General features: G+C 46.1%; 4 protein-coding genes across 8 annotated transcripts; 1 reads left to right on the forward strand and 3 right to left on the reverse strand.

Annotated features, from left to right (window-relative positions):
- Window positions 1–854: 854 nt before the first annotated feature.
- Window positions 855–8454, forward strand: LOC123243909 (PSMC3 interacting protein). The gene is made up of 8 exons (XM_044672066.1): window positions 855–1131; window positions 1219–1319; window positions 1592–1681; window positions 4631–4742; window positions 7818–7963; window positions 8066–8119; window positions 8211–8270; window positions 8367–8454. The coding sequence occupies exons 1-8, from the start codon at window positions 1101–1103 to the stop codon at window positions 8421–8423; spliced, it is 651 nt and encodes a 216-aa protein (XP_044528001.1). The 5' UTR covers window positions 855–1100; the 3' UTR covers window positions 8424–8454.
- A 126-nt stretch (window positions 8455–8580) lies between these two features.
- Window positions 8581–12745, reverse strand: MLX (MAX dimerization protein MLX). 3 transcript variants are annotated; one of them, XM_044672064.1, is made up of 8 exons: window positions 12680–12745; window positions 12327–12366; window positions 11916–12005; window positions 11531–11637; window positions 11196–11295; window positions 10954–11053; window positions 9931–10132; window positions 8581–9418 (listed from the first exon to the last, which is right to left on the reverse strand). In XM_044672064.1, the coding sequence occupies exons 1-8, from the start codon at window positions 12719–12721 to the stop codon at window positions 9362–9364; spliced, it is 738 nt and encodes a 245-aa protein (XP_044527999.1). In that variant the 5' UTR covers window positions 12722–12745; the 3' UTR covers window positions 8581–9361. The 3 variants fall into 3 exon arrangements, with proteins under 3 accessions (XP_044527999.1, XP_044527998.1, XP_044528000.1); XM_044672063.1 differs by having other exon boundaries at window positions 12509–12721; XM_044672065.1 differs by lacking the exon at window positions 11916–12005.
- Window positions 12746–13295: 550 nt separating this feature from the next.
- Window positions 13296–18777, reverse strand: COASY (Coenzyme A synthase). 3 transcript variants are annotated; one of them, XM_044677066.1, is made up of 10 exons: window positions 18669–18777; window positions 17414–18166; window positions 16413–16627; window positions 16009–16140; window positions 15605–15794; window positions 15445–15509; window positions 15096–15180; window positions 14797–14894; window positions 13727–13873; window positions 13296–13628 (listed from the first exon to the last, which is right to left on the reverse strand). In XM_044677066.1, exons 2-10 carry the CDS (start codon window positions 18108–18110, stop codon window positions 13581–13583), a joined length of 1677 nt encoding a protein of 558 aa, XP_044533001.1. In that variant the 5' UTR covers window positions 18111–18166; window positions 18669–18777; the 3' UTR covers window positions 13296–13580. The 3 variants fall into 3 exon arrangements, with proteins under 3 accessions (XP_044533001.1, XP_044533002.1, XP_044533003.1); XM_044677067.1 differs by having other exon boundaries at window positions 16470–16627; window positions 17414–18777; XM_044677068.1 differs by lacking the exons at window positions 13296–13628; window positions 13727–13873; window positions 14797–14894 and adding an exon at window positions 14902–15001 and having other exon boundaries at window positions 17414–18777.
- Window positions 18778–23160: 4383 nt separating this feature from the next.
- On the reverse strand, window positions 23161–25637 carry HSD17B1 (hydroxysteroid 17-beta dehydrogenase 1). The gene is made up of 6 exons (XM_044676673.1): window positions 25541–25637; window positions 25246–25413; window positions 24504–24683; window positions 24268–24361; window positions 23537–23714; window positions 23161–23364 (listed from the first exon to the last, which is right to left on the reverse strand). The coding sequence occupies exons 1-6, from the start codon at window positions 25635–25637 to the stop codon at window positions 23161–23163; spliced, it is 921 nt and encodes a 306-aa protein (XP_044532608.1).
- Window positions 25638–26237: the final 600 nt, after the last annotated feature.

Here is a 26237-nt window from a genome sequence, read left to right on the forward strand (position 1 = left end):
AAAGTTTTGTAGGGTGTTTCCTGTAGCTAGGGGCTCCTCCTCTGAATCTGTTTTCCACTGTGAAGGGGGGTGGGGGGCGGTGGGAGGGGAGGTATTGGAAAATAAATCTTGTATGAGAAAAAATTTTTGTTGTTAATGTTCTCAGTGGAGTTGCCTGCCCTTGACACCAAAAGAGTAAGAAGTTATTTGTGCCGTTTAATCAGACTAATGGAAGTAATTTGAAGAAAATGCAGCATCAGAAGGGGGATGGGAGAACTACTGGTAAAGGGACAGACTTCTCTGTACCCCCTTCTTGTTTTCCTTTTGATTAGACAGACGTTATCAGCAGTTCATTTTTAACAATCCTGTCTTCACTACCATTCCACACTCCCCCACGAGACAGACATATTTTAAGGGGTTTGAATTTTGTTAAATGGAAAGATTCTAAATACAAGGAAGGTTAGAAAGCTGTTTGATTGGATTTTGCGTGAAAGGACAGCTGTTCTCCGGCCCACTTCTGACCTCAGAAACTAGAAATATTTATTTCAGGCCCTGACCCACGGGCCTGTGTGGGCGGAAATGGAAGGCACCTGTCAGGTGGCAGCCCTTGATCTAGGCCAACAGGAAACTAGCCTCCCCCGTTCACCGAGATCACGGCCCCTTCTTCACCTGCCTGACCCCGGCCTTACAAGACCAAGACTGGGCGCCCCCTGGCGGCAGGGCCTTGGATATGCGGGAAGAGCGGCGCCCCGACCCCAGAGTGCTCAGAAGGCAGCGCAGCCCACGTGAGCCACCGCCTGGGAAGTGCTTTAACGGCAGTTACTAGCCACAGGTGTGTGTGTGTGTGTGTGTATTCGTGCAGCCGTATCACCAGTTATGTATTACACCGACCAGCGGTTCCGAAGATACTTCCGGAGAGAGGCAAATGCCTACTCTCACCCGGGAAGATGGGGGGAAAAAAGGGCGCCACGCTCTACGGTGGCTGGGAAGGACTCCTCTCCTAAAATCTTCTGCTGGAACGGCCCTCCAGTCACGTGGGCCAATCACCGGGCTCAGTCTCTTCTGGAAGGCTCCCGGAAGGAGGTTGGTGGCGGCTGTTTGACTGTGGCGGCGGGAGCGGAATGAGTAAAAGCCGCGTCGAGCTGGCTGCAGGTGAGGTTTGGGGCGGAGTGGGTTCGAGAGACAGTCGGAGGCTGGCCGGCCTTGGCCTCGAAATGACTCCTGCCTCTTTCCCCGTAGCCCCTGGGGTTGTCCTGAGTTACTTGCAGGAACAGAACCGGCCCTACAGCGCCCAGGATGTGTTCGGGAACCTGCAGCGGGATCATGGGCTCGGCAAGGCGGTGAGACGCCCCCGGAGAGCCTTTCCCTCGAGCGGCTTTAGGCAGCCCAGCTTCGGGGGCTTCCAGACTCCCAAATGACGGCCGACTGTGCCCATCCATCTTAAACAACCAGCCTTAGGGTGAAGCGGCCACTGGTCGGGGCGCCCCCTTCCTCACTCCCCACACCCCCTCGGGATGAGTCTCCCAATCTCTGTCCCCGCCCCGAACCCTTCTCGGCAGGGTCCTCTCAGCCCGGGGCCGGCTCCTCCCAACCCCCTAATTGTCTCTGCCAGGCTGTGGTGAAGGCTCTGGAGCAGCTGGCACAGCAGGGCAAAATTAAGGAGAAGGTGTACGGCAAGCAGAAAATCTATTTTGCAGACCAGGTGAGAGGAACTTCCCGGAGCTCCGAGTCCTAGGCCTGATGTGCTGGGCCACCCGCTCCTTGTAGCAAGGCTCTTCCGGGGGCAAACGTAATCTCTCCTGTGGAAAAGCCCTCAGGCTTTTGTTATTAATCAGATACTCCTCATCGCTTCCTTTGTGCCATCTGGCCTAGGCTTCGGCTAAAAAAAATAATAAATTCTTCCTCTGACCATTAATACAGTGGCTTCTTAGATGGTTTCCCTTCCACTGATGTTTTTCTCTATTCTGTCTTACAAACACTGCCACCAAGACAAATCTTCTGAAACATATCTTTAAATGTGATCTCATAATTTCTTCCCAAAAGCTAGTGGCTCATCTTCTGTCCCTCTTCAAGCCTGCATAATGTTTTTCTTGTTCTATCTTGACTTTTTTTTTTTTTGCTATTTCCAATCAGAAATTATATTGCAGTTAATTCCTGAAGATTTCTATACCTTTGCTTTTATTATTCATCCACTCTAAAATGCACCTCTCTGTTTTGTCTATCCAAATCCCAGCTTAGGTGCTGTCTCTTCCAAAAAATCTTCTTTCACGACTTCAGTCTACAGTGATCTCTCATAACAGAATTCTCAAAGAATCGTCATACATACTTTGTGGCATATTGATGGGCAATTTTTTCTTTTAAATATGGTTTTATTTGTTCTGTTAAATATTTCTGAATTTCATGTTTGTTTGTTTTTTTTATCCTGGGACTCCATTCTAGGAGCATAGGGCCACAACCAGTAGGCAATGGGACACACAGTCGCTCAGGGTCACCCAGCTAGGATGTGTCTGAGCCCGGACTTAAACCTAGGACCTTTCGTCTCTAGGCCTGGCTCTCAATCCACTGAGCTAGCCCAGCTGCCCCTACTTTAGGTTGCAGTTTCTTTAGCAGATGTAGTTTTTACAGGGTGGGGTTGCTAGCCCCACGCCCAACCCTCCTCCTTTTTTCATCCGGACTAGGGACCGTCCTTGGCCCAGGAGTGGTAAGGGTGAATTTCATGTAAAAGACATTATTTTAACATTTTTAAAAATTGTGAGGTTCAAGTTTTTCTTTCCCATTCCTTCCCCCTCAAGGCAAGTAATTTGATATCAATTATACTTGTGAAGTCATGTAAGACATATTTCTGTATTAGCCATGTTGCAGAAGAAAATGTCAAAGAATTCAAAAGTAAAAAACATGCATTCAGAGTTCAATAGTTCTCTCTGGAGGCAGATAACGTTTTTCTTCATGAATCCTTTGGAACTAACTTGGATCATTGTCTTGATCAGAGTCTTGTTTCTCATCCTTGCAACATCGATGTTGCGTTGTATGATGTTCTCCTGGTTCTGCTCAATTGACAATTGTGCCTGGAGACAAGAATACCCAAGTTGAAATCCAACTTCAGACCCTTACTAGCTTACTGAGACCCTGGTCAAATCACTTAACTGCTATCTGCCTCAGTTTCCTCATCTGCAAAGAGGAGATAATAGCACCTACCTTACAGGGTTGTTAGGATCAAATGAGATAATATTTCTAAAGTGCCTGGTATAGAGTAGATACTATTAAAACGTTAGCTATTATTAATTACTGTTTGTTTTGGAACTCAAACAACAAAATATGATTATGCTTACTTTTTTCTCCTGACAAAACTAAGCTTCTTGAAAATAGGCAAGATGTCTTAGCATTTATTTTTTATTCTTTTTTTTAATACCCTTACCTTCCGTCTTGGAGTCAATACTGTATTGGCTCCATGGCAGAAGAGTGGTAAGGGCTAGGCAATGGGGGTTAAGTGACTTGCCCAGGGTCACACAGCTGGGAAGTGTCTGAGGCCAGATTTGAACCTAGGACCTCCTATCTCTAGGCCTGGCTCTCAATCCACTGAGCTACCCAGCTGCCCCATCTTAGCATTTTAAAAATATTCAACAAGTATTTAAGATAGATAGTATTCATAAAATACTTGCTGACTTGAATGAGCTGTTGAAGACCTTTGTAATTCACCATTCTCCTTATGTTTTAATTCCACCTTTCCTCTGTAGCAGAGATGACAAACAGAAGTGCTTTCTGGATCATATATCATTAAAATGTAATTGGGGGAATAGCTATGACGACTGTCGGCAACCTTTTTGGCTGTGAGAGCCATAAATGCCTTTGGAAGGAGGATGGAGGTAGAAGGCACTGGAATATGGGGCGGGGCTGAAAGGCCACCTGGGGCACATCCTGGGGCTCTTCTCGGATTGTCCAGTTGGGGTTTGGGAGGTGGAGCCAGATATGGCTCGAGGGCCATACATTGCAGACCCCTGAGCTATGAGGATCAGTGGATAGAGTGCCAGGTCTAGAGACAGAATTGGTCTTGGATTCAAATGTGGCCTCAGATACTTCCTAGCTATATGACCCCTAGACAGGTCACATACCCCTATTTAGCCCTGCCCTTCTGCTTTAGAACCAACACATAGTATTGATTCTAAGTCAGTAGGTAAGAGGTTTTTTTTTTTTTAAATTTTATTTTAAAACCCTTACCTTCTGCCTTAGAATCAATGTTTCTAAAGAAGAAGAGTGCTGAGGGCTAGGCAATGAGGGTTAAGTGACTTGCCCAGGGTTACACAGCTAGGAAGTGTCTGAGGCCAGATTTGAACCTAACATCTCCTATCTCTAGGCCTGGCTCTCTATCCATTGAGCCCCACTCAGCTATCCCAATAGGTTGGGGTTTTTTTGTTTTTTTTTTAATGTAATTAGGAATAACAAAAAAAGGGATACAATATAACATGATGTTAATATGTGGTTTTCTAAGAGAATATGAGAATTGCAGGGAACTTTATGCATCGTAGACCCCCACAAAATTATAATTTGGGGAATAGGACAGAATAGGTTTTATACCTATCCTCACATAGTATGAGTTCTTTGCCTTGAGTACTGCCCAAGGTTGGTCACTTTCTTGTTTCCTTGTCTCTGGCAGGATGCATTTGATACTCTGAGTGACACAGATCTCAAAGGCCTTGATGATGAAATTCTGTCTCTCACTTCCAAAGTCCAAAGTGTTCAGCAGAGCTGCCGTCAAATGGAAGTTGGTAAGCCAGATAGCCAGAGAAAGGGCCAACTCCAAGCTTATCCAATAGTTGGGAAATTGTTAAAATTCTGAGTTAGTTAATTACATTGTTCAGTCGTTATTAAAATGTTTAACCCAAAGGTGGCACAATTGCAACTTCTTTAAAAGAAACCATTGATTTAGTCTTAAAAAAACGTTTTTTAACCCGTGCCTTCTGTTGAATAATTAATACTATATCAGTTCCAAGGCAGAAGTCTAAGAGAGGAGTTAAGTGATGAATTGTCCAAGGAAATACATCAATTAGTCTTAATCATCCAGGTATTTTCCCCCCACGTTCTAAGCTGGAAAACTCTTACCTCCTGCACTGCTTTGATACAGTTGCTACTTTTCAAGGTCAATATTCTTTCTCTGCTACCTTTACCCAAACTCTCATCCTTATCCACAAATGCTTATCCACAGATCATTTTCTTGATTATTAACAGAATCCAATTCATCCTAGGTATCTTCATCATATTCTTTCCCATCCAAACTTTTCTTTCTCCAAAAGACATGGGCCCTTGACCACCCTCTCTAGTGCTAGTTCTTCCTCTGGTGCTTTTCAATATATTGGCCCAGGAGGAGTTGTCCTATTCCTTGCTCCCCACCCTCATTTATAGACCCTCCTTCTGATGCCATCAGTAATTTTTTTGAACTTTATCCATCTTCATCTCTTTGACCTGATCCTTGTTGCCATGAACTGGCCTTATTAATACTTTCTCTTTAACCTACCACTGTTTATGCATTACCTGCCAGTCCTTAACTCTTGGTCAGTCCCACCCACCATCCTTATTCTTTATTTACTACTGTGCTCCCAAGTGAAGGGGGTCATGGAATCCTACTGGATATGACTACTAAAGATTAATGTTTCTAATCTCAACTGAGCTCTCAGTGCTACACGGCAAACCTTTTATTTTTTCTCAGTTGACTCTACCCTACTCTTCTCAAAGGCTGACCCAAACCTTTTTCCCTCAATCTCCTTAAGCTTCCCTTCCCTACTTATCTTTAACTTTGGCCTCTGAGGAAGATTTGAGGCCTTTCTAGCTTAAGTTCATGCCCTCTACTTGTGCCCAAGATGTGTTCCATTCTTGGGATTCCCAGGCTTCCTTTAAAACTTTATTCAACTTCCTATAGGAAAGCTTTGTTAGTGCTATATCCATGTGTATTCACTGATTCATATATGTTATCCCAATTATATTATTAACTACTTGAAGTCAGAACTATTCATGCTTTTTCCTTGTATGCTCAGTGTTTAACACAGTATTTTCTACACTGCTTAACCAATTCTAATTGATTAATTGATCCCCTTCCCTAGTACCTTCTTTTAGTGATCAGTTCTGTCCTATCTCATTGTACTAATTATTTCCTTGTTGCCTATGTAGTTTTTCAGGTCTCACTCATCCTAAAAATGCTGTGATTCAGCCACCCCTAAATTATTATATTACTGCCAAGTTAATAGAAGGAAGAACTACTGATTGCCTATTTCCTCAATGCCCATTTCCCACTTAACCCCTTATAATCAGATTTTCACCTGTAACATTCTTCTGAAACTGCTCTTCCAGGGTTACCAGTAATCTCTTAACTGCTGAATCCAATGGCTTTTACATAGTCCTCATCTACTTCCATTGACAATCTCTTCTTTCCAAATATATCTTCTCTTGGCTTCTGTAACACAACTTTCTCCAAGTTTCCCTCCTATTACTAGTCCTTTTTAGTCTTCTTTTCCCATTTTTCATTTATTCCTTAAACTGTGGGTGTCACTTGAATGTCTGTCTTGCCCCTTCTTAACTCTACTGCTCGGTGATCTATATTATCAGCTTTCATGGAATTGTGTATGATATGCAGATGACTCCCAAGTCTATATATCCAGCCCTAATCTGCAAATAAAACTCAACGTATTCAAGATGGGAATAAATCATCTTTCTCATAAAACCTGTTCTTCCTCTGAATCTCCCCATTTTTAATTTTATTTATTTTTTTAGGCTCTCACCTTCCATCTTAGAATCAATACTGTGTATTGGTTCCAAGGCAGAAGAGTGGTAAGGGCTAGGCAATGGGGGATAAGTCACTTGTCCAGGGTCACACAGCTGGGAAGTGTCTTGAGGCCAGATTTGAACCCAGGACCTCCTGTCTGGGCCTGGTTCTCAATCCACTGAGCCACCCCCCCCCCTTCATTTTTAAGGCCACTGCCATCTTTCTGGTCCCACAAGTTTGTAATTTGTCATCCTTCTTTTTTCTTCACTTCTCATGTGCACTCATTTGCCAAGTTGATTTTACCTCCATAACAACTCTTGCATCCCTTTCTACTCATAAGGACACTCCCCTATCACCTCCCACCTGGACTGTAGCCTCTTAATGGGACTCTATCTTGTCTTCTCTAATCCATCCTCCATGCAGCTGCCAAAATAATCTTCCTAAGGATAGGAAAGCCAGTGAGGTTTAGCCAGTTCATGCCTTTGTTCAAAAAACCTTCACTTCCTCTGATGAAAAACAAGGCTTTCCACAATTTGGTTTCAATTTGTCTTTCCAACACTATCTCATTATGATAATTTCTCTATAATCTGGACTACAACAGTCTCTAAATTTGACATTTGATCTTTTTCTTTCCTGAAATGCATTTTCTTCTAATCTCCACATCTCCAAATAGCAATCTTCCTCCAAAGCAGCTCAGGTACCATGTCTATGGTAACTCCCAATTGTTTTCTTCTTTGATTAACCTTAGTTTAATTTCTGTAAAAGTTGTCCTTCCCCAGAAGTAAAGAGCATAGGTTCTTTGGGTGCTGTCTCATTTATTTTTCTAGTGTCTTCTAGGACTATCCCCAGGCATTTAGAACAAACTGGAAAATAAGGTGAAGTAGGATTTTAGAACTGTTAGGGGAAAAAAGGGGGGACTTTATTTCTGTAGTCTTTTCTTTCACACCTTCTTTGGTGACCTCACCTTTCTATGCATGATTCTCCAATCTCCCTCTTTTTAGTTCTCCTATCTAAGAGAGCTGCCAGGTTCATTGAGAATTTAGGTCCCTCAGGAATAATTGCTAAAGTTAGTCTGGCTTTCTTTCAGAGCTAAAAGAACTGACTAGCTCCCTGACTACACCAGAAATGTGTAAGGAAATTGAAGAGTTAAAAAAAGAATGTGCCAGTTACACAGAGAGGCTGAGTAAAATCAAAGCAGCTACCAACCATGTGACTCCAGAAGAAAAAGAAAAGGTAAAGAGGATAGGGAGGGTAATTGGGCCTTACCAGACGCCTGACCCGACCTGGGTGGAGGATTCCTTGGGAGTTAGAAGAATCCTTTTGGTTCCTGCTTAGGTGTATCAGGAGAGGCAGAAGTACCACAGAGAGTGGAGGAAGCGGAAGAGGATGGTAGGTGTCAGTGCATCAGCCTGGGGCTCCAGCTCTTTGGAAATGGGCCGGACCAAACATCTTATGGTTGACCCTCTGTCATTCTTGTTAGGCAACTGAACTGTTTGATGCAATCCTGGAAGGTTACCCCAAGAGTAAGAAGCAATTTTTTGTAAGTGTCACCTCCCAGGCTCCCTCCCCTTTGTTTTCAGACCAAGTCTCCACTGGAAGTAGTAGATCTTGGTTGACTACTCTCCTTGCTCTACAGGAAGAAGTTGGAATAGAAACAGATGAAGATAACAACATCGCCTTTCCAGATCCCTGAGGTACCTCTCCATGTAACATTGGAGAGGCAGAGGAGCTTCCCAGACTCATGTTATTGGTGTTGTTTTGGCACTTCCAAGAGTCCTTTTGGCTAGAGGTGGAAAGGGACTAGACCAAGGAGTCATCAGTTTAGTGGGTTTGACTTAATTCGGAACAAATTTGGACTTAAGCACTTAGTAAAATTTATTGTGATTACAATTTGATATAAAAATATTTAATTTCCATTGGATGGTAGAATCTTCCATATTTAAGCCTGGGGGAAAAAAAAGTATGATTCTCCATCTGAGATAGCAGTTTCTCCACTTTCCCCTGGCTCATTTTTGATAGAAATCTTGATGGCAAGTAAAAAGTGGACAGAAGAATGGAGATGATCCTTAATCAACTTTGTATGAGAAGAGGACAAGTGGACTGAAGTGCCACGAACCTGGCTGACTTAAAAAACTTTAATAAAATTTTAAGCTTAAAAAAATTACATTGAAATAAATGTCATATGGTTTCTGATCACAGTGGCAAACTCTCTAGAGATAAAACCCCTATATAACGTGCTAAAAATTTTATTGGTGCCATAATGCAGCCCAGCACAACTGGAGATGTGTCCATGACACTCTTTGGCTACATAAATACTATTTCTTCTGCCTTCTCTAGATTTCTGCCAAAAGCATAGTCTCATTATTACCTCTCCCCCAAGGCATATCACAGTGGCAACTAGTAGCTTCCAAATAAATACTTGTCATGAGTTTAAATTGGAAGTTTAGGAAGATGTCAGAAGTGATTTCTAAGGGACAAATCCAATAGCCCCTAGAACTCCCACAGGTTTGAGATGGGTTTGCTGTCCAAAATTCAGCAAAGCAAATATTCTGTTTGAGACATCCGAGCCAGCATCATCCAGCCAGCCCTCTGGTTCCACACTTCCAGTAGTGTTGGCTGAAAGGTAAGCAGTCAGTACAGCTGGTTTTTCAGTTGGTGCAGCACCCCAGTAACAATCTCTTGGAGGGTCTAGAGAATGGAAGAGAGAAAAAGAGGTATGAGCCAAGACCAAGCCTCAAGCATCTTCTCCACACTCAAAAGTAGTAGTCTGCCTTTCTCAGAAAGAGGGGGCAGGACTTGGAGGCTATTACAGATAAGGGCAAAAAGGGACTAGCAAAGTACTTGACATGTAGGTGCTTAATATCTATAAATTGGTTTAAACTGTAACCAAAAACCAAGTTAGGCTACAGGGAAAAAAGTAAGTGAATAGAAGAGTAATTGAATGGGCAAGTCACTTAAACTTTTCACTATCCCCAACCAACTCTAAGTGACAAAGCAGGTGCCACTCTACATTGCTCCAGGAATTTCCTATACTGGTACAATCACATTTTTGGTCAAAGAAAAAGACATTGTCAACCTACTGCCATCTATAATGTGTACCTCAGACCACCCTGCCTGCCTGAAGGAGCTTCAGCTCAGTGAATGGGTGCTGCCAACTGATCTGCTCCCACCCCACCCTGCAGCAGGCTCAGCCAGCACACCTGGGGTTTACAGTGCTCTTCAATCCAGCTGAAGACACAAGCTGACAGCTCCTGGAAACTGGCCACAGAAATGGAGGCATTGAAGGACTGAAATAAAGAGTCCATAATGCCTTGGAACACATTGAACTTGACCTGGTCAGAGACCTGGTCCTCCCCTTCATGAGGGTTATCCTGGTGTGCCTTCACAATCTGCTCATAGTTCCTGAAACCAAGAAAAGATGATGGCATTTATCTCGTTATCTACACACACCACCCCCAGGCTCCTGCCAGCCTTTAAAGCCAGAGCTACGACTACTGATACCAAATAACCAAGAGGCTGTGAGAAAAAAAGACATTGCCACCATGGGTTCCCAATGGTGTGACGGCATATACGGTTGTCTAGATGCATCTGCTTTTAGCTAGCTGCTGGGCCTGGTTGCAGAAAGTAGTTATGATTATTCCTACTCTTATTCCAAACTTAAACTAGCAAAACACCCCATATATGTTTACATATATTTAAGTGAATAGGAAGGTGCAAGTATAGTAGGTGTCAAAAGAGGCTGTGCTACCCTCAGCTCTGCCTGAGGGTTGTTTGATGGCCAGTCATCAATTCCCATCTGGACCCATTTCCCCCTTTTGTAAATCACTGACATCCCTTCTAGGGCTACATTGTGTCTTTCAAAACCCAAGCCTCTACTCCGCAGGACTCTAATCTAATAGAATTTGAAACTATTGAAGGATGGAAACAAGCCAAATACCTCCTACAAACATCTCATTTAAACCTCACAACCACCCTGGGAGATAAGTGCTATTAGTATCCCCCACATGTTAACAGCTGAAACTGGCAGAGGTGAAATGATTTGTCCAGGGACACAAAGCTAACGTGTCTGAGGCTTAATTTGAATTTGGGTCTTCATTGACTCCAGGCCCACTTTACCACTTAGGTGCCTTGAATGACTAACACTTGCTTAAACACCAGAATATTGGTCCAAATCTGCCCCTAAGGGCTTTGTCCAGCCCCAACTCTGCCTTTTTTCCACTTACACTTTCATGATTTTCAGAGCCATAACATCCTTTCGTAGAGTAGATACTTCCTCCTCCTGTTTCTTTTTCTCTTTATGCAAGAACTGGATATAATCAATGGCTGGAAAGAGAGCAATACAGTTATAGGATAACAAAGAGTGGCTCAACCAAAAGCATCAGCTCTTCACTTTGAATTCCTTGCCCTCTTTCTAGCTTATATCCCAGGTATCCATTCCCCGAGTCCCACCCCTTCAGTCCCATACTCTTCTGCAGAACAATGGCCTTGCTGAGTTTCTGGGAGCCAATGGAGAAATCTTGCTGCTGACAGGTGGGGACAATGGCTTGAAGATCATCATAGCCTCTCTGGAGGGAAAAAGAAGAGGATCATATTAGGACCTAAGTTAAACTGATAACAGGAAGGCTATCACAGGAGACATACATAGCCCAGAGTGAGTCTAGGCTAACCTGGAAAGCTATATAAGAGCTGCTGAGAGTATGCTTGCCATTTGCAGTATATAAAATGTCACCTGTCAGGAACCTCAACTCTGGATTTGAGAAGGCCATGGCTGAGGCCAAAGGGATCAGGGTTCCCTCTCACCTTGATGGCATCTCTCCTCTTCTGTTCTGCTTGTGTGTGTGCCCGGCGCCTCCTGTCCTTATATGACTCCTTGTAGGGTTCTTGCTGATAATCACTGTCCTCATCATCTGTAGAGTCAGAAATGGGCAAGGTGTCATCATTTGGGTGAAACAAAGAAGTAAGACAAACCTTAGCCTCAAAAGGGAGAGCCTTGAGTTCTCCTGGAGGAGAGAGAATTTTTGGATTCCCAAATTAGGCTTTGGGTTCCCTCAGGATTCATCTGTTAATCAGAAAATCAGTTCTGGGAATTGTCTTAAAACCCCAGATTTCTGGAAACAATGGAGTCTTTGTATGGAAAGAGTCCAAGATGATTATGGGGGTGAGGATGAGCAAGATTGCTGCTTACCTGTGTTGGGAACCGAGGAAGCACTGGTAGAGCCGATGCTGTTGGCTCTGGACACTACACTGCCCTTTCGGTTACTTTCTACAAAGAGCCCTGGAAGAGAGAGATCCGAGAATAAAATCATGGCCTCAGGTCCTCCTACACTAGCTAGCCATCGAGGTTGGCCTCCACACCTCATGATTCTTTCCCTCCACAGAAAGAGTTCTGGGCTAGTCACTCATTGCCTTCCAAAACCTTAGGGCTCCCTCCCCCTGACGAAGTAGGAATGAGAGGGCCCCGTTTCTTCCCTCCCCCAGAACATCCTCCCTCTATCCTCCCCATAAGACACCGGGAGACCACAGCACACCCTGCCCCAACCCTGACACCCCGAGGCGGGGAGGCGGAGATCACGTCATCCGGACCGGGGCCACTCACCCGGGTCCAGGCTGTTGTCACTGTAGGAGGTATACTCCACCTGCGGAGGGGTAGGGAGGCCACTCAAGCTCCAGACCACCCAGAGCCGACTGCGGGCCCAACCCTCTTCCCAGGCCCTCCCGGTCCTCCCTCCCCCCCGCGCCGCAGACACTCACACACGGTCTGCTCTCTCGGCTCCCCACTTGGGCACGCGGGGGGACGGGGCTGTCTCCGCAGCCCGCAGCCCCGAGCCCCTGAGGGCGAAGCAAGGAGAACTGGGGGGAACTGGGAGAAACCCCAACTCTCCCGCTCCCCCTGCGTGCACGTGCCCGACCCGCCCTCCCCTTGTCGGCGTGCGCGCCCACGGGGCTTGCCTTGACCCAGGGGTCCTCCGGAGAGGCCCCCCGCTCCGTCATAGTCAGACCGACCGAACCGGAAACGCCGGGTGCACCCCCCCCCAGGGGCGGGGCACGAGCTCACATGGCCCGTGACTCACCAATCCCGAAGTGGGAAAGGTAAGCACGCTGCGCTTGCGCAAGTGAGAATGGTAAAATGGGTAAGGATTTTTTCGTGTTAGGCTAGAATTCAAATTCCAGTTTGGAAGGATAACAATGTTTTCCATCCCATCTTAGGGCATTCAACTCCTCTAAGTGAAGATTTTCTGAGGATAAAGTAGTAGTTCGCATTTTTAAAGGTGTAGGGGGGGGAAAAGAGTCCCTACTGCGGTCATTCGCTCATGCGCTTACATACAGAACGTAAACGAGAAAACCTTCTTTCCTGGCCTCTCAGGAACTACAATTCCCACAATGCCCCAAAGGTTTAGTCGACCCGGTTCCAGGAGCAAGGCTGCAGGCCTAGTTATGGTCGTAGGGTGGCAGCAGCGGGGGCCTTGCCGCCTCTAGCCCCTCTCACCCCAGCCACTAGTGGGGCTGGGACCTTTAAGTATGCCTCCCCCAGCCGCCTTCCCAAGGAGCACAGTAAACCAACGCCTTACAGGAAAATTCGACTTTAATTAGTTCCATTCCTTCACCCTGGTCCCAGCCAATCGTGGGGCCCCAGGCACATCTCGGGGTCGGCCGGGCCCTTCCTCCAGCTCTGCGCGGCCTCTAGGGGCCGCCTGAGCAGCTCACATCGCTACTGTCTGGGCCCAGCCCCTGGGAAATGCCCCAGGAGCCCTCCCCCACAAGGCAAGGCCTGCCCTCTGCAGGCTCTCCCACACCACATTCATTAATCATCGGCAATCAAGGATTAGATTGGAAGGCTTTCAGGAGTAGATTACTGGCTCTTGATTCTCTCCAACAAGAGGGTCCAGGCCTTTTCCACCTTCAGAATTAAGTTGTGGGAAGAAAGTGGTATTAGTCAAGGGGGGGGCACTCTAGAACCTCTCATTCCTCCCCCACCCTCCCATTCAATCCCCTTACCTGTTTTCGGGTGATATGTGGCTCCCAGAGTGTACTCAACACCACATGACTCTGGTCCACACGACACTGATTATTCATTTGGTTCTGTAGTCGATTCAGGGCCATTGCTTCACTCACACTATCCCGATCTCTAATGCGCTGCAATGCCTGTAAAACACAAAAACTGTCACTCAGCACAGTTCTTTTATATATATAGTTTAACCAATTATTTGTTATAACAAATTTCCACACAAGTTTTCCTAAATTATATGAACGAACTTGTCTCCCTCCCTCCACCCTCCTGGTGCTGGCAGGAGATTCAATCTGAGTTATACAGGTATTATCATGCAAAACATACTTCCATATTGTTCATTTTTGTAAGTAAATAATCTTTTAAAACCAAAACCTCCAAACATAAACCCAAATAAACAAGTGAAAAATCGTGTGCTTTCAACTGTATTCTGATTCGAACAGTTCTTCCTCTGGAGGTGGATAAGTATTCTTTGTCCTAAATCCTTCAGAATTGTCCTGGATCACTGTGTTGCTGAGAATAGCTAAATTCTATCCCAGTTGATCATTCCACAATATTTCAGTTACTGTGTATAATGTTTTCCTGGTTCTGTTCATTTCACTCTGCATCAGTCTTTCTGAAATCCTCCAGATCATCATTCCTTATAGCACAATAGTATTCAATCCCCATCATTTACCACAATTTGTTCAACCATTCCCCAATTGATGAACATCCCTTTGATTTCCATATCTTTGCCACCACAAAAAGAGCAAATAGAAATATTTTTATACAACTAGGTCCTTTCCCTCCCCCACCCCCTTTTTAAAATCCCTTTGGGATGCAGACCTAATATTACTGGATCAAAGGGTATACATTGGTTTGGAGCCCATTGGGCAGAGTTCCAAATTGCCCTCCTAGCAATGCATTAGTGTCCCAATTTTGACACATCCCCTCCAACATTTATCATAGGTGTGAGGTGTATTTAGCATACTTCTGAGGTGTTCCAGTAACAATAAAAAACTGTTCAGGAGCTCAGTCAGGGCTGAGGTAGGGGAATGGGGAGGTAAGAGGATCCAGTTACCTCTGTCTCTGGGACAACGATTGTCCACACCTCGTGGACCATGCTGTTCCAACCGGCTTCCAGCAGCAAGGCCGCATCAATCACACATATGGTCTTCCCTGCAGGTGGACCCAAGTCATTCCACTGATCTCTCATCCCAGCCATTTGCCCTGGATCAGACTCCCTGGAATGTGCTTGCCTGGCAGACAGGCACGATGCCCTGGCCCTGGAATGGAGGTGCAGGTAGGGGAAGGGGGGAAGGGAAAAGGGAAGAACCTTCCTACAAGTCCTTTGAAGCTTTTCTTGTCCTTCATACTTACCCTCAGCTGCAGCTTTGTTGATCTCCTCTCGGCCCATCTGCTCAATGATTGGCCACACAATGTCTGAAAGGTTCTTCAGCTGTTTCTAGTAGCAGAGAGAGGGTGGGGGAAGATGTTACTTTCTAGTCCTATGCCTGTGACAGAATGAACCAGCAATGTTAGGTTCACGGCAACAAAGCAAGGAAGTGAAGGCTATGGGAAGATGACCAGGAGACTTCCCTTACCAATAAAAGTCAAAACTCCAGGAGAAGATGAAAAAGAAAAAGGGGTTTTGAGACAAGGCTGCATGGTCCATAGGAAACGGGAGTGTGTGCAAGCCACAAGCTTTTTTAGAAATTATTGTACTCACCTTGTCCCCAAACACTCGACTGCCAAGAATCTTTCTGTTGATGGTACCATCTTCATTTAATATATCTGGGAGACCAAAAATAAGAACCTCAGTGAGAGAAACATGGTGTTTCTAGTACTCTCAGATCCCCAATCTTCTTGCCTTCCCCCAGAAGACATACCAGTTCCAAAAGCCTTTATCACAGCCTGATAGGCAAGGCCATCAGGTGCATAGGCCTGATGTCCCAGCTTGTCACTATCAATGATCTTTGCCCCCAGCTCTTGCAATAACCGGGACACTGAGGTCTTTCCTGAGCCACTTATCCCTGTCAGCCCCACTACGTAGACATTGGATGGGAGGTCTGGTCTCTTCTGCCAAAAGTAAAAAGGTTGAAAAAGCCAAGGATGGAGGGAACATCTATGGGGAGATCAGAAGACTAAGATCAAGACAACCACTCCAGCCCCTGTGTATGCCTATAGGCTCCCCCTGCTAGAATAACAGAAGGGTATTTTCCCACTAAGTGTTAGTACTCCCCATCTGAGAGGCAGCCAGCACTTTTACCCCCTGGAGGTGAAAGGTATTTACATAGGGGGGTCGAAGGAGGGTCCCCAGCAATCGCTGACGGAAACTGGAGGAGCTAACTTTGTCTTCTTCGTTTTCTTTTTGGTCTGGGTTCTTCAGCAACAAAATCTGATACAAAGCCAGCTCTCCAAGGCCCTGTGGTGAGAGTTAACGGCAAGAGAGGATATTTTTAAATGGAGATAATTAACAGAGCTATTCCTTGAACCCCTAGGACTCATTTTTAAGTCACACAGACCTTAGCGGGTAAAATTAAGGACCCAACCATATCCAACCCAGGCACTGACATGTGAGCCACAAGTTCTTCTGTGTCACTTCCAGTATCTCTCTAAAGTATCACTTCTCCAACATATACACCAACCCTTCTTATCCCCAACCAGTCCCTCTGCCCAGTTCCCCAAGGGAGTTACATTCTCAAGGCGGTGGGAGTTGACAGCCAACCCCCCACGATAAGTCTCCTCGCTAACCACCAAGCACTCCAAGGAAGGGTCAGTGCCAGCTGGACCATAGTGATCTAGGAGGGGGACTATGTCAAAGGCCAAGGATGGCTTCATGTCCACCAGGAACTCACTCAGATGTTTCACTCTATCTGTATAAGGTTGGAGTAACTCCCGGAGCACTTTATCTAAGGGAAGAAGTGAGAGAAAATGCAACAAGAAAGGAGACAAAAAAGGTACTCTGAGGAGAGGGTACTGGAGAGAACTAAAAATGGAGAGAGTGGTTATGACTATGAAAGGGAGGGAGGGAGGGTCCCTAGATGTCTGTATTTTGTTGGGCCTGATTAAGAAAAGGAGCATTCAAGCAAGCTATGGAGGAAGGAACAATGATTACTAGTGGAGGGAATTACACTGACCAGAGTCTCTGCCAAATGGGAAGGGGGAGACTATGGTACTGACAGAGACCACCTGGAGGAATTTGAAAGACACAGATATAGTCCTTGAAGCTCATCTTAACATGACCTTGGACCATACCACCCACACTTCAATTTCAAGGGGAGCAAGAAAAGAAAGTGCTCATATCCAACCCAAGACTTAAGTTGTGTAAATAGAACCACCTCCCCCACCAGAGTCTTTGACTTCCAGCTCATCAGATCTAGCTTGGTCCTTCCTCGCTCCTTTTTGTGTGCCTGCATTACGTGACATGTGGCACGGAGTGTAAAGATATGATGCGGGGAAATGCCTACTCTCTCTATTCCCTTGGACATCAGTGGGGGAGCACCATGGCTGAAAGAGACAGCCATGTGGACCAACCACGGGTCAGATTAGGCTTAAATCTCTATATATCTGCTTTCTCTATTTCAAGTAATTATTAATAAACTCTATGAAAAATAAGAACCAGGTGTTAGAATCTATCTTCCCCTGCTCAGACAACTTCCCCACCCCCAAGTCAAACCCCAAACTCATCTACTCACTTTCCAACAAGTCTTTATCTGCTACTCCAACCACGAGCCGCTTTTGGGCTAGGAGACAGGCAACGGTAAGCAGCAACTTGTGGGCATTGTGAAGATGGTCAAATGTTCCCCCTACTGCCACATGGTTGTAGCCCTGAAGGGGGTGCATGGGAGATTTAGGCACAGGGGAGGCTGAAAAATCAGAGGAATAGGGTGCCACTGATGGTTCTGTGGAGGTGTCCCCTGGATTATACTCTGGGTAGAGCAACACAGAAACCAGTTGAGGGCAGCAGCTGTAACAGCTGGTGGCATATCGCTCCAGCTGTTGCTTAACTGGGTTGTACTGGCCCCCATCAAGGGTCTGGAAATCAGTCAATACCACTTCAGGGGGGTGGGCTAGATTCTGCACAGAGCCAAGTGAGGGTGGTGGGGTTGGGCTCTTGGTGCGGATATTGGTTAGCAGGACACGGATGTCCAGGTGTCTATGGGCATCAGCACCAGCATAGAGGCCTGTAATGAGGTTGATGATCTCCACCGTGGCCTGTACGTGGCTGGAATGAGGCTGGGCCGGTCCACCCAGGCTGAGGCCAGGCTGAAGGTGGACATACAGGGTCTGCTCCACCAGTCGAGCTGCAGAGGTCAGAATGGGTGCCAAACGTGGGGTCAGGGCTGCCAGTGGGGATGTCAGAACCAAAAGGCCAGATCGGAAGGCAGACATGCTGACCACAAGCCACCACTACTGCCCAAGTCACTGATGATTCCCCTCGATGGCTCCTACGGGAGGACACACATGAGAAGCTCGGAGAACTGGGAAGGGGAGAAAGGGGGCCCAATACTGGTAGTCAGTGAATGATTTCTAGTGGGTGCTGTTACCCATGCGCAGGATGCTCTGATGAAGCCCGCAAGATTCCCAAAAACTTTATTAGAACTGGCTGCGCATGACTAAGATTCTATTCTGCGCAACCTAGAACACTGACCCCAGTAGGTGAGTCGCGCATGCGCATTAAGATTTGTGATTGGGACTAAGGAGGGCTTAAGAAAGAGAAATAATTCCTCAGGGGTAGAATTGAAAGAGACAGGCTCTGGGGCTGAATAGCAGAGCAGGAAACTGGGGACTCGGGGCCCTAGTCCTCCCTCGTTTCCTAGAAGGGGGGGAGGGCGCGCGAACTGTCTCCAAGGGGCGGGGCTTGTCTCCACGGGGCGGAGCCACCTGCTGGCAGTGACGGGTCGGGTTTGTCAGTGACTCCGGGCCTGGGTTTAATTCTCCGGTACTCACGGAGCCCCCGGACTCGGGCCGCTCCCTCTCCTGATGCCGATGCTCCCCGGGGTCCACCCGGAAGTGCTCCTGTCCCGGATCGGGCAGCTCGTGATTCTGGATTCGGGGAAATCCTGGCTACCCCGACCCGAAGAGTACGAATCTCGCGAGAATGTGATGTGAGAGAGGGCGGGACAATCACGTGGGAATTGAAGGCACCATGGGGGTGGAGTCAGAAGTTTAGTGAGGGTTGGAAATCTTAGTGACTAATTGGACTCCCTCGTTTTACCCCCAAGGCAAAAGAATCCTAGACGGGGATAACGGACCCATAAAATCGTAGTGCTAAAGCTAGGTGAGACCTCTGAGGCCAGCTAGTCCAATACACACCTGTTTGTAAAAAGGGGGATATTTTGTTCTCTCCTAAGCTGACAGGGAGAAAGATCGTTCACAGCAAAGAAAGGAGCCAATTATGAGATTGAGATATACTATATTTCACTTTCTTCATTTTTTTTTAGTTCTCTTCCACAAAATGAGTAATATGGAAAAATGTTTTCCATTATTGCACGTGTAAAATCTGTTATATTGCTTGCCATCTCTTGAGGGGAAAAAAGGGGAAGGAAGGGAAGAATTTGGTTAAAAAATTTAATGAAAGTTAAAAAACATTTTTTTAAGTAATTGTGGGAAAAAATGAAACATTTTTTTTAAAACCCACCATTCTTGGGGGCAGCTGGGTGGCTCAGTGGATTGAGAGCCAGGCTTAGAGATGGGAGATCCTGGGTTCAAATGTGACCTCAAACAATTCCTAGCTGCATGACTCTGTGCAAGTCACTTAACCCCCATTGCCTAGCCCTTATCACTCTTCTGCCCTAGAGCTAATATACAGTATTGACTCCAAGACGAAAGGTAAGGGTTTTTAATCAAAAAAATTTTTAAACAAACAAAAAAAACCCCACCATTCCTTCTCAGGAAGGTCTGGAATACAACAAAGAAAAATTAGCATTCTTTCCTCCTTGGAAGTAATTGGTCCCAAGCAAAAAGTTTAATGGAGGAGTGCAAGACTGAGTTTGTATAGATGTGAATGCCTAGAGAGTAAGAGTTTATGTCAAAAGTTCATATTCTAAACAATTGTACTTACTAGCTTAAAATGTTTTTAATAAGAATCATATTAATGGTTTTCTTTATAATAAATTCAAATAAATAACTGTGTGGCTACAGTTCTGTGGCTACAAGGTTCTATGGAACATATCACTTGAGAGATAAAAGAGATTAACATCCCAATTCTTTAAATTTCCAAAGCCCTTAAAGGCAAGCTCACTCTTATCAAATCGCCTTCAGTGCTTTAACACTAAGTAATAAGTATTATACAATTTTGCACTGGAGGAAATTTTCCAGAGCCAAAGCAGTGGCAACAAACATATATGTGAAATATAAGTAGGGCCTATAGCTATCATTTCTATTCTACAGTTGATGGGAACCTGTGTGGCACTTCTCTTTGTCTTCCTATGAAAATGCAAATCAAAAGGGAGAACCTAAATGTCAAAAAAAAAAAAAATTTAACACCACACAGAACAAGACTGTCATTTACAAATGGGTAAGAAAAAAACTGGCTGTTTAAAGGTACCAGAAAAGCAGGCCTAAGGGATTGAGGAAATATTTGGTTAACAACTTTCACCTTTCCCCAAAAGAGCCAATTTTGGGTTTAGAATTTCGTATGCAGAGAGGAACAGACCCATGCACCCATTTAAGCAATCCCCTCCCCACAACAGATACCCCTCTATTCAGAGGTAAGGTTCCTGAGTCCTCTATAATAAACACTGTAGCACTTCATCAATTCTGAGTTTTGCCTCTTCTATGCCTTACTACTATCGTACTCTTAAATTTAAATCCATTCTTCCCAGACCCAATGTGAGTACTGTGGGAGAATGTGTTTTAAGATTAGTGGGGCTTATTTTGTAGCTTCTTTATCATATTCTTATCATGTCATCTTAATGTCTTTGCTTTGAGCTAATTGTGTTTACTAGTTTTCTGTCCAGGAGAGATACAATAGTTGAGGCTTATGAATTATGGTGTTAAAATCCTAAACCCCAAGGTACCATATAACCTTGTTGATAGTAGCTCCCCTTTGGGGAAGAGCCCCAAAGTAGATACATTGGTTGGTGGAGTATATATACATATACACATATATTCTATATGTACCTATATCCTCCATAGAAGGTAAGGTTTTTGAAGTCAGGAATTATTTTCTTTTTTTGTCCTCAGTGCCTCCCAGGTGATTTTAAAATGTTGATTGCCTACTGGTATACAGGATCCCCGCTCCAAGGGTCTGAAAGTTCTTTTAATATGCACAAACAACCCATCATCCCAGGCCCCTGGGATAAAGTCTAGTTTGTACCCTTCCATATGGTTTCATAGTCCTGGACTGGTTTATTGGCACAAGTCTAGACCTGAGCAGGCCTCGGGGCAATGTGAAGAAGAAAGGGGTTTGAAGAAGGTTGGCAATAGCAGAATCCTGTGAAGAGCCAGGATCAATACCACAAGGCCCAAGCTGTTCTAGCCTCAAGCTTTCCTTCTGCCTTTCCTGTTCACTCAGCTTCTTAGTCTCCTTTCTCCATTCTGGTTTCTCCTTTCCTTCTTGCCTCTTTAAATCTATTCCTTGTATGTGTGTCTCTCTTTGTCACTAGCGTTCATAGTTTTATACCTTATCCCCTCCCAAGGGTCCCAGCCTTCTGTTACATTTTTTTTTAACCCTTGTACTTCGGTGTATTGTCTCATAGGTGGAAGATTGGTAAGGGTGGGCAATGGGGGTCAAGTGACTTGCCCAGGGTCACACAGCTGGGAAGTGTCTGAGGCCGGGTTTGAACCTAGGACCTCCTGTCTCTAGGCCTGACTCTCACTCCACTGAGCTACCCAGCTGCCCTCCTTCTGTTACATTTTAATGAGCCTTTCCCGGAGATCCCATCATTTCTCTTTTGTCCCATAATTGGTAGTGGACACTTATCCTTTCTAGTTGTCCTCACAGATGTTCCAGGGGGTCAAAGTCCCTCACCATATAGCAATACTCCTCCCCCATCCAGCCATCTACCTTGAATGGAGGGACACGAATTGAGGGAAGAACCTGACCTTCCCTTTGACTTTGGTCCACAGACTAGGCAGGCAACCAGCCGTTTAGATGTCTTCTTGGGCTTCTACATAGCTCCCCAGTCTCACTTGCCCCAGCAGCTTTTCTGGGAAATTTTGAGAAAGCTATGGTAAGGAGCACTAGAGATGGTGGCAAATGGGAACAGAGTGGATTGGTTCTACCCAGTGCTGATCTCTACTTGTTTCCTGGTGATGATTGCTCACATTCTCAGGGTATCTGCATTTTAAAAATCTCTTTTTCAGGGGCAGCTGGGTAGCCCAGTGGATTGAGAGTCAGACCTAGAGATGGGAGGTACTAGGTTCAAGTCTGGCCTCAGACACTTCCCAGCTGTGTGACCCTGGGCAAGTCACTTGACCCCCATTGCCCATCCTTACCACTCTTCCACCTAGGAGCCAACACACAGAAGTTAAGGGTTTAAAAAAATATATCTTTTTCAACAATTCTCTCAATCAGTTCCCCACAACAACCAGTAAGGTAGGCAGGATTGGTCTCTCTAATCTCTCCATTTTTCAGATGAGAAAACTGAGGCTCAAAAAGGTACAGTAATCAAAACTAAAGTTCATAAGTAACTTCAAACCAAGTACTGTTAGTATTGGAAGGAATCATCCATATCAGTGGAGTCAAACTTAAAAAGAAATGAGGCCATCCCTGTGGCTGCATGTTGACTCCAAAAAGCTGTTACTTATGCTCTATTGGGTTTTTTCTTTTTTTTTTTTTAAACCCTTTTCTTCCATCTTAGAATCAATACTATGTATTGATTCCAAAGCAAAAGAGTGATAAGAGCCAAGCAATAAGGGTTAAGTGATTTGCCCAGGTCACATAGCTAGGAAGTGTCTGAGGCCAGACTTGAACCCAGGACCTCCCCTCTCTAGGCCTGACTCTCAATCCACTGAGAGCTACCCAGCTGCCCCCTATTGTGTTATTTTTTGAATGAAATATTTCCCAGTTACATTTTCATTGGGTTCTGGCCAAGCTAGAGTGTTGCTGACCACATGCTGGGTATTTGACACTACTGCTCCCTACCACCTGGTCAGCTGCCTCCTTTTTGCACCAGGACTTCTATATACAATAGATGCTTGGAAAATGCTTGTTGAATTAAATAATGTTACCAAAGGAAAAGCTGAGAAGGGAAATAAGGCCCTGAGTTACCCACTAACAAAGTCAGTAGTAGGTGGGACCTGGTCCCTCCTGTTACACAGACAAAGGTTTGTTGTTGTTGGGGGAGTAGATGAGTTTCACCCTGTCCATCAGGCCAACAAGGAGGGCAAACAGCCCTTTCCTAGGAGCTCCCCACCTTTGCTGCCTATGGCCTTTATAGCACAAATGAATAGCCACAAGACAGCTTAGGTTAGGCAACATCAGAGAGTGTGTATTTTATTGAGGGGATACCTCAGGGTGAAAAGAAGATCCACTGCGGGCCTCCCCTTCCTCCGGCTCTGAGAAGATGGCATGGTGCATGGCTTCTACATATTGAGAGCCACCAGCATCAGAGAATCGGAGCCCCACTAGGGGCAGGAAGCGCTCAGTGCTGAAATAGCGCAGGACAGGGCGAGGGGCATAGAGGGCTTGGACAAATACCTGTAGTGGGAAGGGGAAGACAAAGGGAGTCTTGGGAAAAAGCGTGCACAGGGCATTAGTTCCCTTCGCCTTCTCCTCGAGCCCCAGATAGCTGCTTCTGGGCCTCCTCAGGCTCTTCCAGAGCTTCATCTCCCACCCTCCAGGGGAGCAGAGAGCCCCTGCTGCACCTCACCTCCACCACATCCTCTGGGTCCTGGGCCGCCTCCTGGAAGACCTGCTCACAGTGGCGCTGGTATCGGGAGAAGAGAGCCCGGGTCTCCTGGTCAGCACTTCCCAAAACTCCACCAGGTCCCCCCTCCAGTTTCTCCTGGAAAGCGGTGCGTACAGGGCCGCACTCTATGAGACTGATGCTGGGAGTGCAAAAACAGGAGCAGATAGAGATGAGGGTTGTCATCCTTGTCCACCCTCTGCCCCTCCTCATGTCCCAATACCCTCTCCTCAATCTTGCCTCTTCCTCTCCAGAATTAGGGGGTGACAACGTGCCTAAGTGATGTGTGTCCACGAATCAGAGCATTTGTGTAGGAAGAGACCTTGGAGATCCAACTTTGTTTTGCATTTGGAGAAACTGAGGCATGAAGAAGATGTTATATAGCTGGGAAATTGTAGCATCCAAGGCCTCCAATACTAGGTCGGGAGTTGTTTCCACTCCACACTTGTGGCAAGGGGGAAAGGGAGAAAGGGCTCACAGTTTTAAGCAGAACTTCTAGTGGGACAGAAATCCTGGGCTTTTCCTGGCTGTTCCACCCTGGACAAGTCACTTAACCCCCATTGCCCTAGCCCTTACTGCTCTTCTGCCTTAGAACCAATATGCAGTATTGACAGAAGGTAAGGGTTAAAAAAAAAAAGACATCCTGGGCTGTACCTGGGCACCTTAGGGTGCTCAGGGGTATTCTGGTTACTCACTGGACTCCGAAGGGTGGCAACAGCACAGCTAGACTCTCACATAGACCCTCCAGTGCAAACTTGCTAGCACAGTAAACTGCGTTAAAGGGCAAGCCTTTGGAGTCAAGGAGAGAACAGGAGAAAGAGGCTGAGCTAAAGCCTGGATGCTCCAACGCCCCCACCCCAATCAATGTCCACACTCCTCTTGAAAACCCCATAATAATCATAACACCTGGCCTCCCCATCCCCCAACTCACCCATGAGCCCGCCAATGCTCCCAGTGACAAGCACTCGGCCTGTACCACGCCGCTTCATATCTGGAAGGAAAGCCTGGAGCATACGCACTGTTCCTACCACGTTCACGTCTAACACAGAACCCACAGCCTCTACTTCCTGGGCTTCCAGGGGCCCAAGCAGGCCACGGCCAGCATTACACACTGAGAAGAGGAGCCCATGCCTCATCCCCACCCTCCTGCTTCCCCTCCTCCCTCGGAGCCTTTCACATCCTCAGTCAAATTTCCCCAATCCAACCCTGCTAGGGCATCTACAGATTTCCAGTTGATTTTCTTTCAGGCAGAAAACAGTGACAGTAGGGGGCAGCTGGGTGGCTCAGTGGATTGGGAGCAAGGCCTAGAGACAAGAGGTCCTAAGTTCAAATCTGGCCTCAGACACTTCCTGGCTGTGTGACCCTGGGCAAGTCACTTGACCCCCATTGCCTGGCCCTTATCACTCTTCTGCCTTTGAACCAATCCATAGATTTGATTCTAAGGTGGAAGGTAAGGATTAAAAAAAAAAGTGGCAGTGCAGCTAGGGAGTTTGGAACATTTTGCTAAACATTTAGGGGTAGGACAGAACAAAGTTGAGATAAGGCTAAGATACTGAAAAACCTAAAGCCTCCTGGCTGGGAAAGGGGAAGGTGAGGAATGTTCCTAGGAAGGAGAACCCATACGTCCTATGCACAAGTAGGGAAGGGGACCCAAGAAGTTTGAGTGATCTCACCCAGGACATCCACCCGGCCTTCTGTCACATGGTCTCGGGCAGCAGCCACCGAGCTGGGATCAGTCACATCGAGCTGTAGTGTCTCCAAGGACCCTGGAGGGCAGCCTCGAACCCGTGCACCATCCCACAGAGGGCCCTGAGCCCCGAGGTCCCGTAGAGTGGCATATACTGAGTGGGAAGGTGGATTACCTGGAGTTGGGACCCCTCCAAGAGACATTTACCTTTCCCACCTCAGCTGCAATCAGGAACACCCATTGCCCTCTGTGTTGGTCTTTGGGCCCTGATCTCCTCCCACCTTTGAAACTGCCTGAAGGATCAGCCGCCAAGCGCCAAGCCAGATGCAGACCAATTCCAGAGGAACAGCCGGTGATGAGGACTACCTTCCGCTCCATAGTAGGAGACAGAGCAGAGGCCAGAGACAGATTTGGGAGACTTACAAAGGGGTGGTTAGAAAGAATCCAAGAGGCAAAAGAGTTACAGATAGGAAGGGATGCAGAAACTGGCCCAGCCCTTGAGCCTCAAGGGCACCTCCTTTTTCTCAAGCCCCCAACCTCCCTTGTTGTGTCTATTTCATTATCTCAAGGCCAGTGAGCCTTCAACTGCCTCTTTCTTCTCTTTCCCCATCTCTCCCCAAGTCTAATTTGCCAGCAGGCATTGAAGGAAAAAATCTCTTCTCTGAAAGCTGGGTGAGGGGAAACTGAGGCAAGGAGCAGAAGCCTGGAGCCAAATCTAGCTGCTCTAGCAACTGAATGGGGGAAAAGGGAGATGCCAGTCATATCCACTTTCTTGCTTTGCTTCTCTGAGGACCAGACACGAAACACATGCTGCTATATGGATTTATTGATTGAATAGGGTAGAAAACAATGGTTTGATTTCTAGTTCTGGAGTACTACAGAGAATGGTATGGATAACCCCCTCTATTACTCTCACTTCATAGGACCCACTTTCTATCCCAGACCTTCACCTCTCTTCTGCTCACCCAATTAAAAGGG

This window comes from Gracilinanus agilis, chromosome 4, assembly GCF_016433145.1.
Source record: "Gracilinanus agilis isolate LMUSP501 chromosome 4, AgileGrace, whole genome shotgun sequence".
Classification (NCBI taxonomy): Eukaryota; Metazoa; Chordata; class Mammalia; order Didelphimorphia; family Didelphidae; genus Gracilinanus; species Gracilinanus agilis.

Excerpts from the sequence above, each read along its gene's own strand:
- LOC123243909 (XM_044672066.1), top strand. The coding sequence starts at position 1,101 with ATGAGTAAAAGCCGCGTCGAGCTGGCTGCAG. Across the intron at positions 1,320-1,591 it reads ATCATGGGCTCGGCAAGGCG|GCTGTGGTGAAGGCTCTGGA; the intron begins GTGAGACGCCCC and ends TGTCTCTGCCAG. Across the intron at positions 1,682-4,630 it reads AAATCTATTTTGCAGACCAG|GATGCATTTGATACTCTGAG; the intron begins GTGAGAGGAACT and ends TGTCTCTGGCAG.
- MLX (XM_044672063.1), bottom strand. The coding sequence starts at position 12,721 with ATGACGGAGCGGGGGGCCTCTCCGGAGGACCCCTGGGTCAAGGCAAGC. Across the intron at positions 12,006-12,326 it reads TGACAACAGCCTGGACCCGG|GGCTCTTTGTAGAAAGTAAC; the intron begins GTGAGTGGCCCC and ends TCTCTCTTCCAG. Across the intron at positions 11,638-11,915 it reads TTCCTCGGTTCCCAACACAG|ATGATGAGGACAGTGATTAT; the intron begins GTAAGCAGCAAT and ends CTGACTCTACAG.
- COASY (XM_044677066.1), bottom strand. The coding sequence starts at position 18,110 with ATGTCTGCCTTCCGATCTGGCCTTTTGGTTCTGACATCCCCACTGGCA. Across the intron at positions 15,795-16,008 it reads CCCTCCTTCGACCCCCCTAT|AAGAGACCAGACCTCCCATC; the intron begins GTAAATACCTTT and ends TACTTTTGGCAG. Across the intron at positions 13,874-14,796 it reads TCGTTGTCCCAGAGACAGAG|GCATTGCAGCGCATTAGAGA; the intron begins GTAACTGGATCC and ends TGTGTTTTACAG.
- HSD17B1 (XM_044676673.1), bottom strand. The coding sequence starts at position 25,637 with ATGGAGCGGAAGGTAGTCCTCATCACCGGCTGTTCCTCTGGAATTGGT. Across the intron at positions 25,414-25,540 it reads TCCTTCAGGCAGTTTCAAAG|TATATGCCACTCTACGGGAC; the intron begins GTGGGAGGAGAT and ends CTTCCCACTCAG. Across the intron at positions 24,684-25,245 it reads AGGCCGGGTGGATGTCCTGG|TGTGTAATGCTGGCCGTGGC; the intron begins GTGAGATCACTC and ends TCCTCTTCTCAG.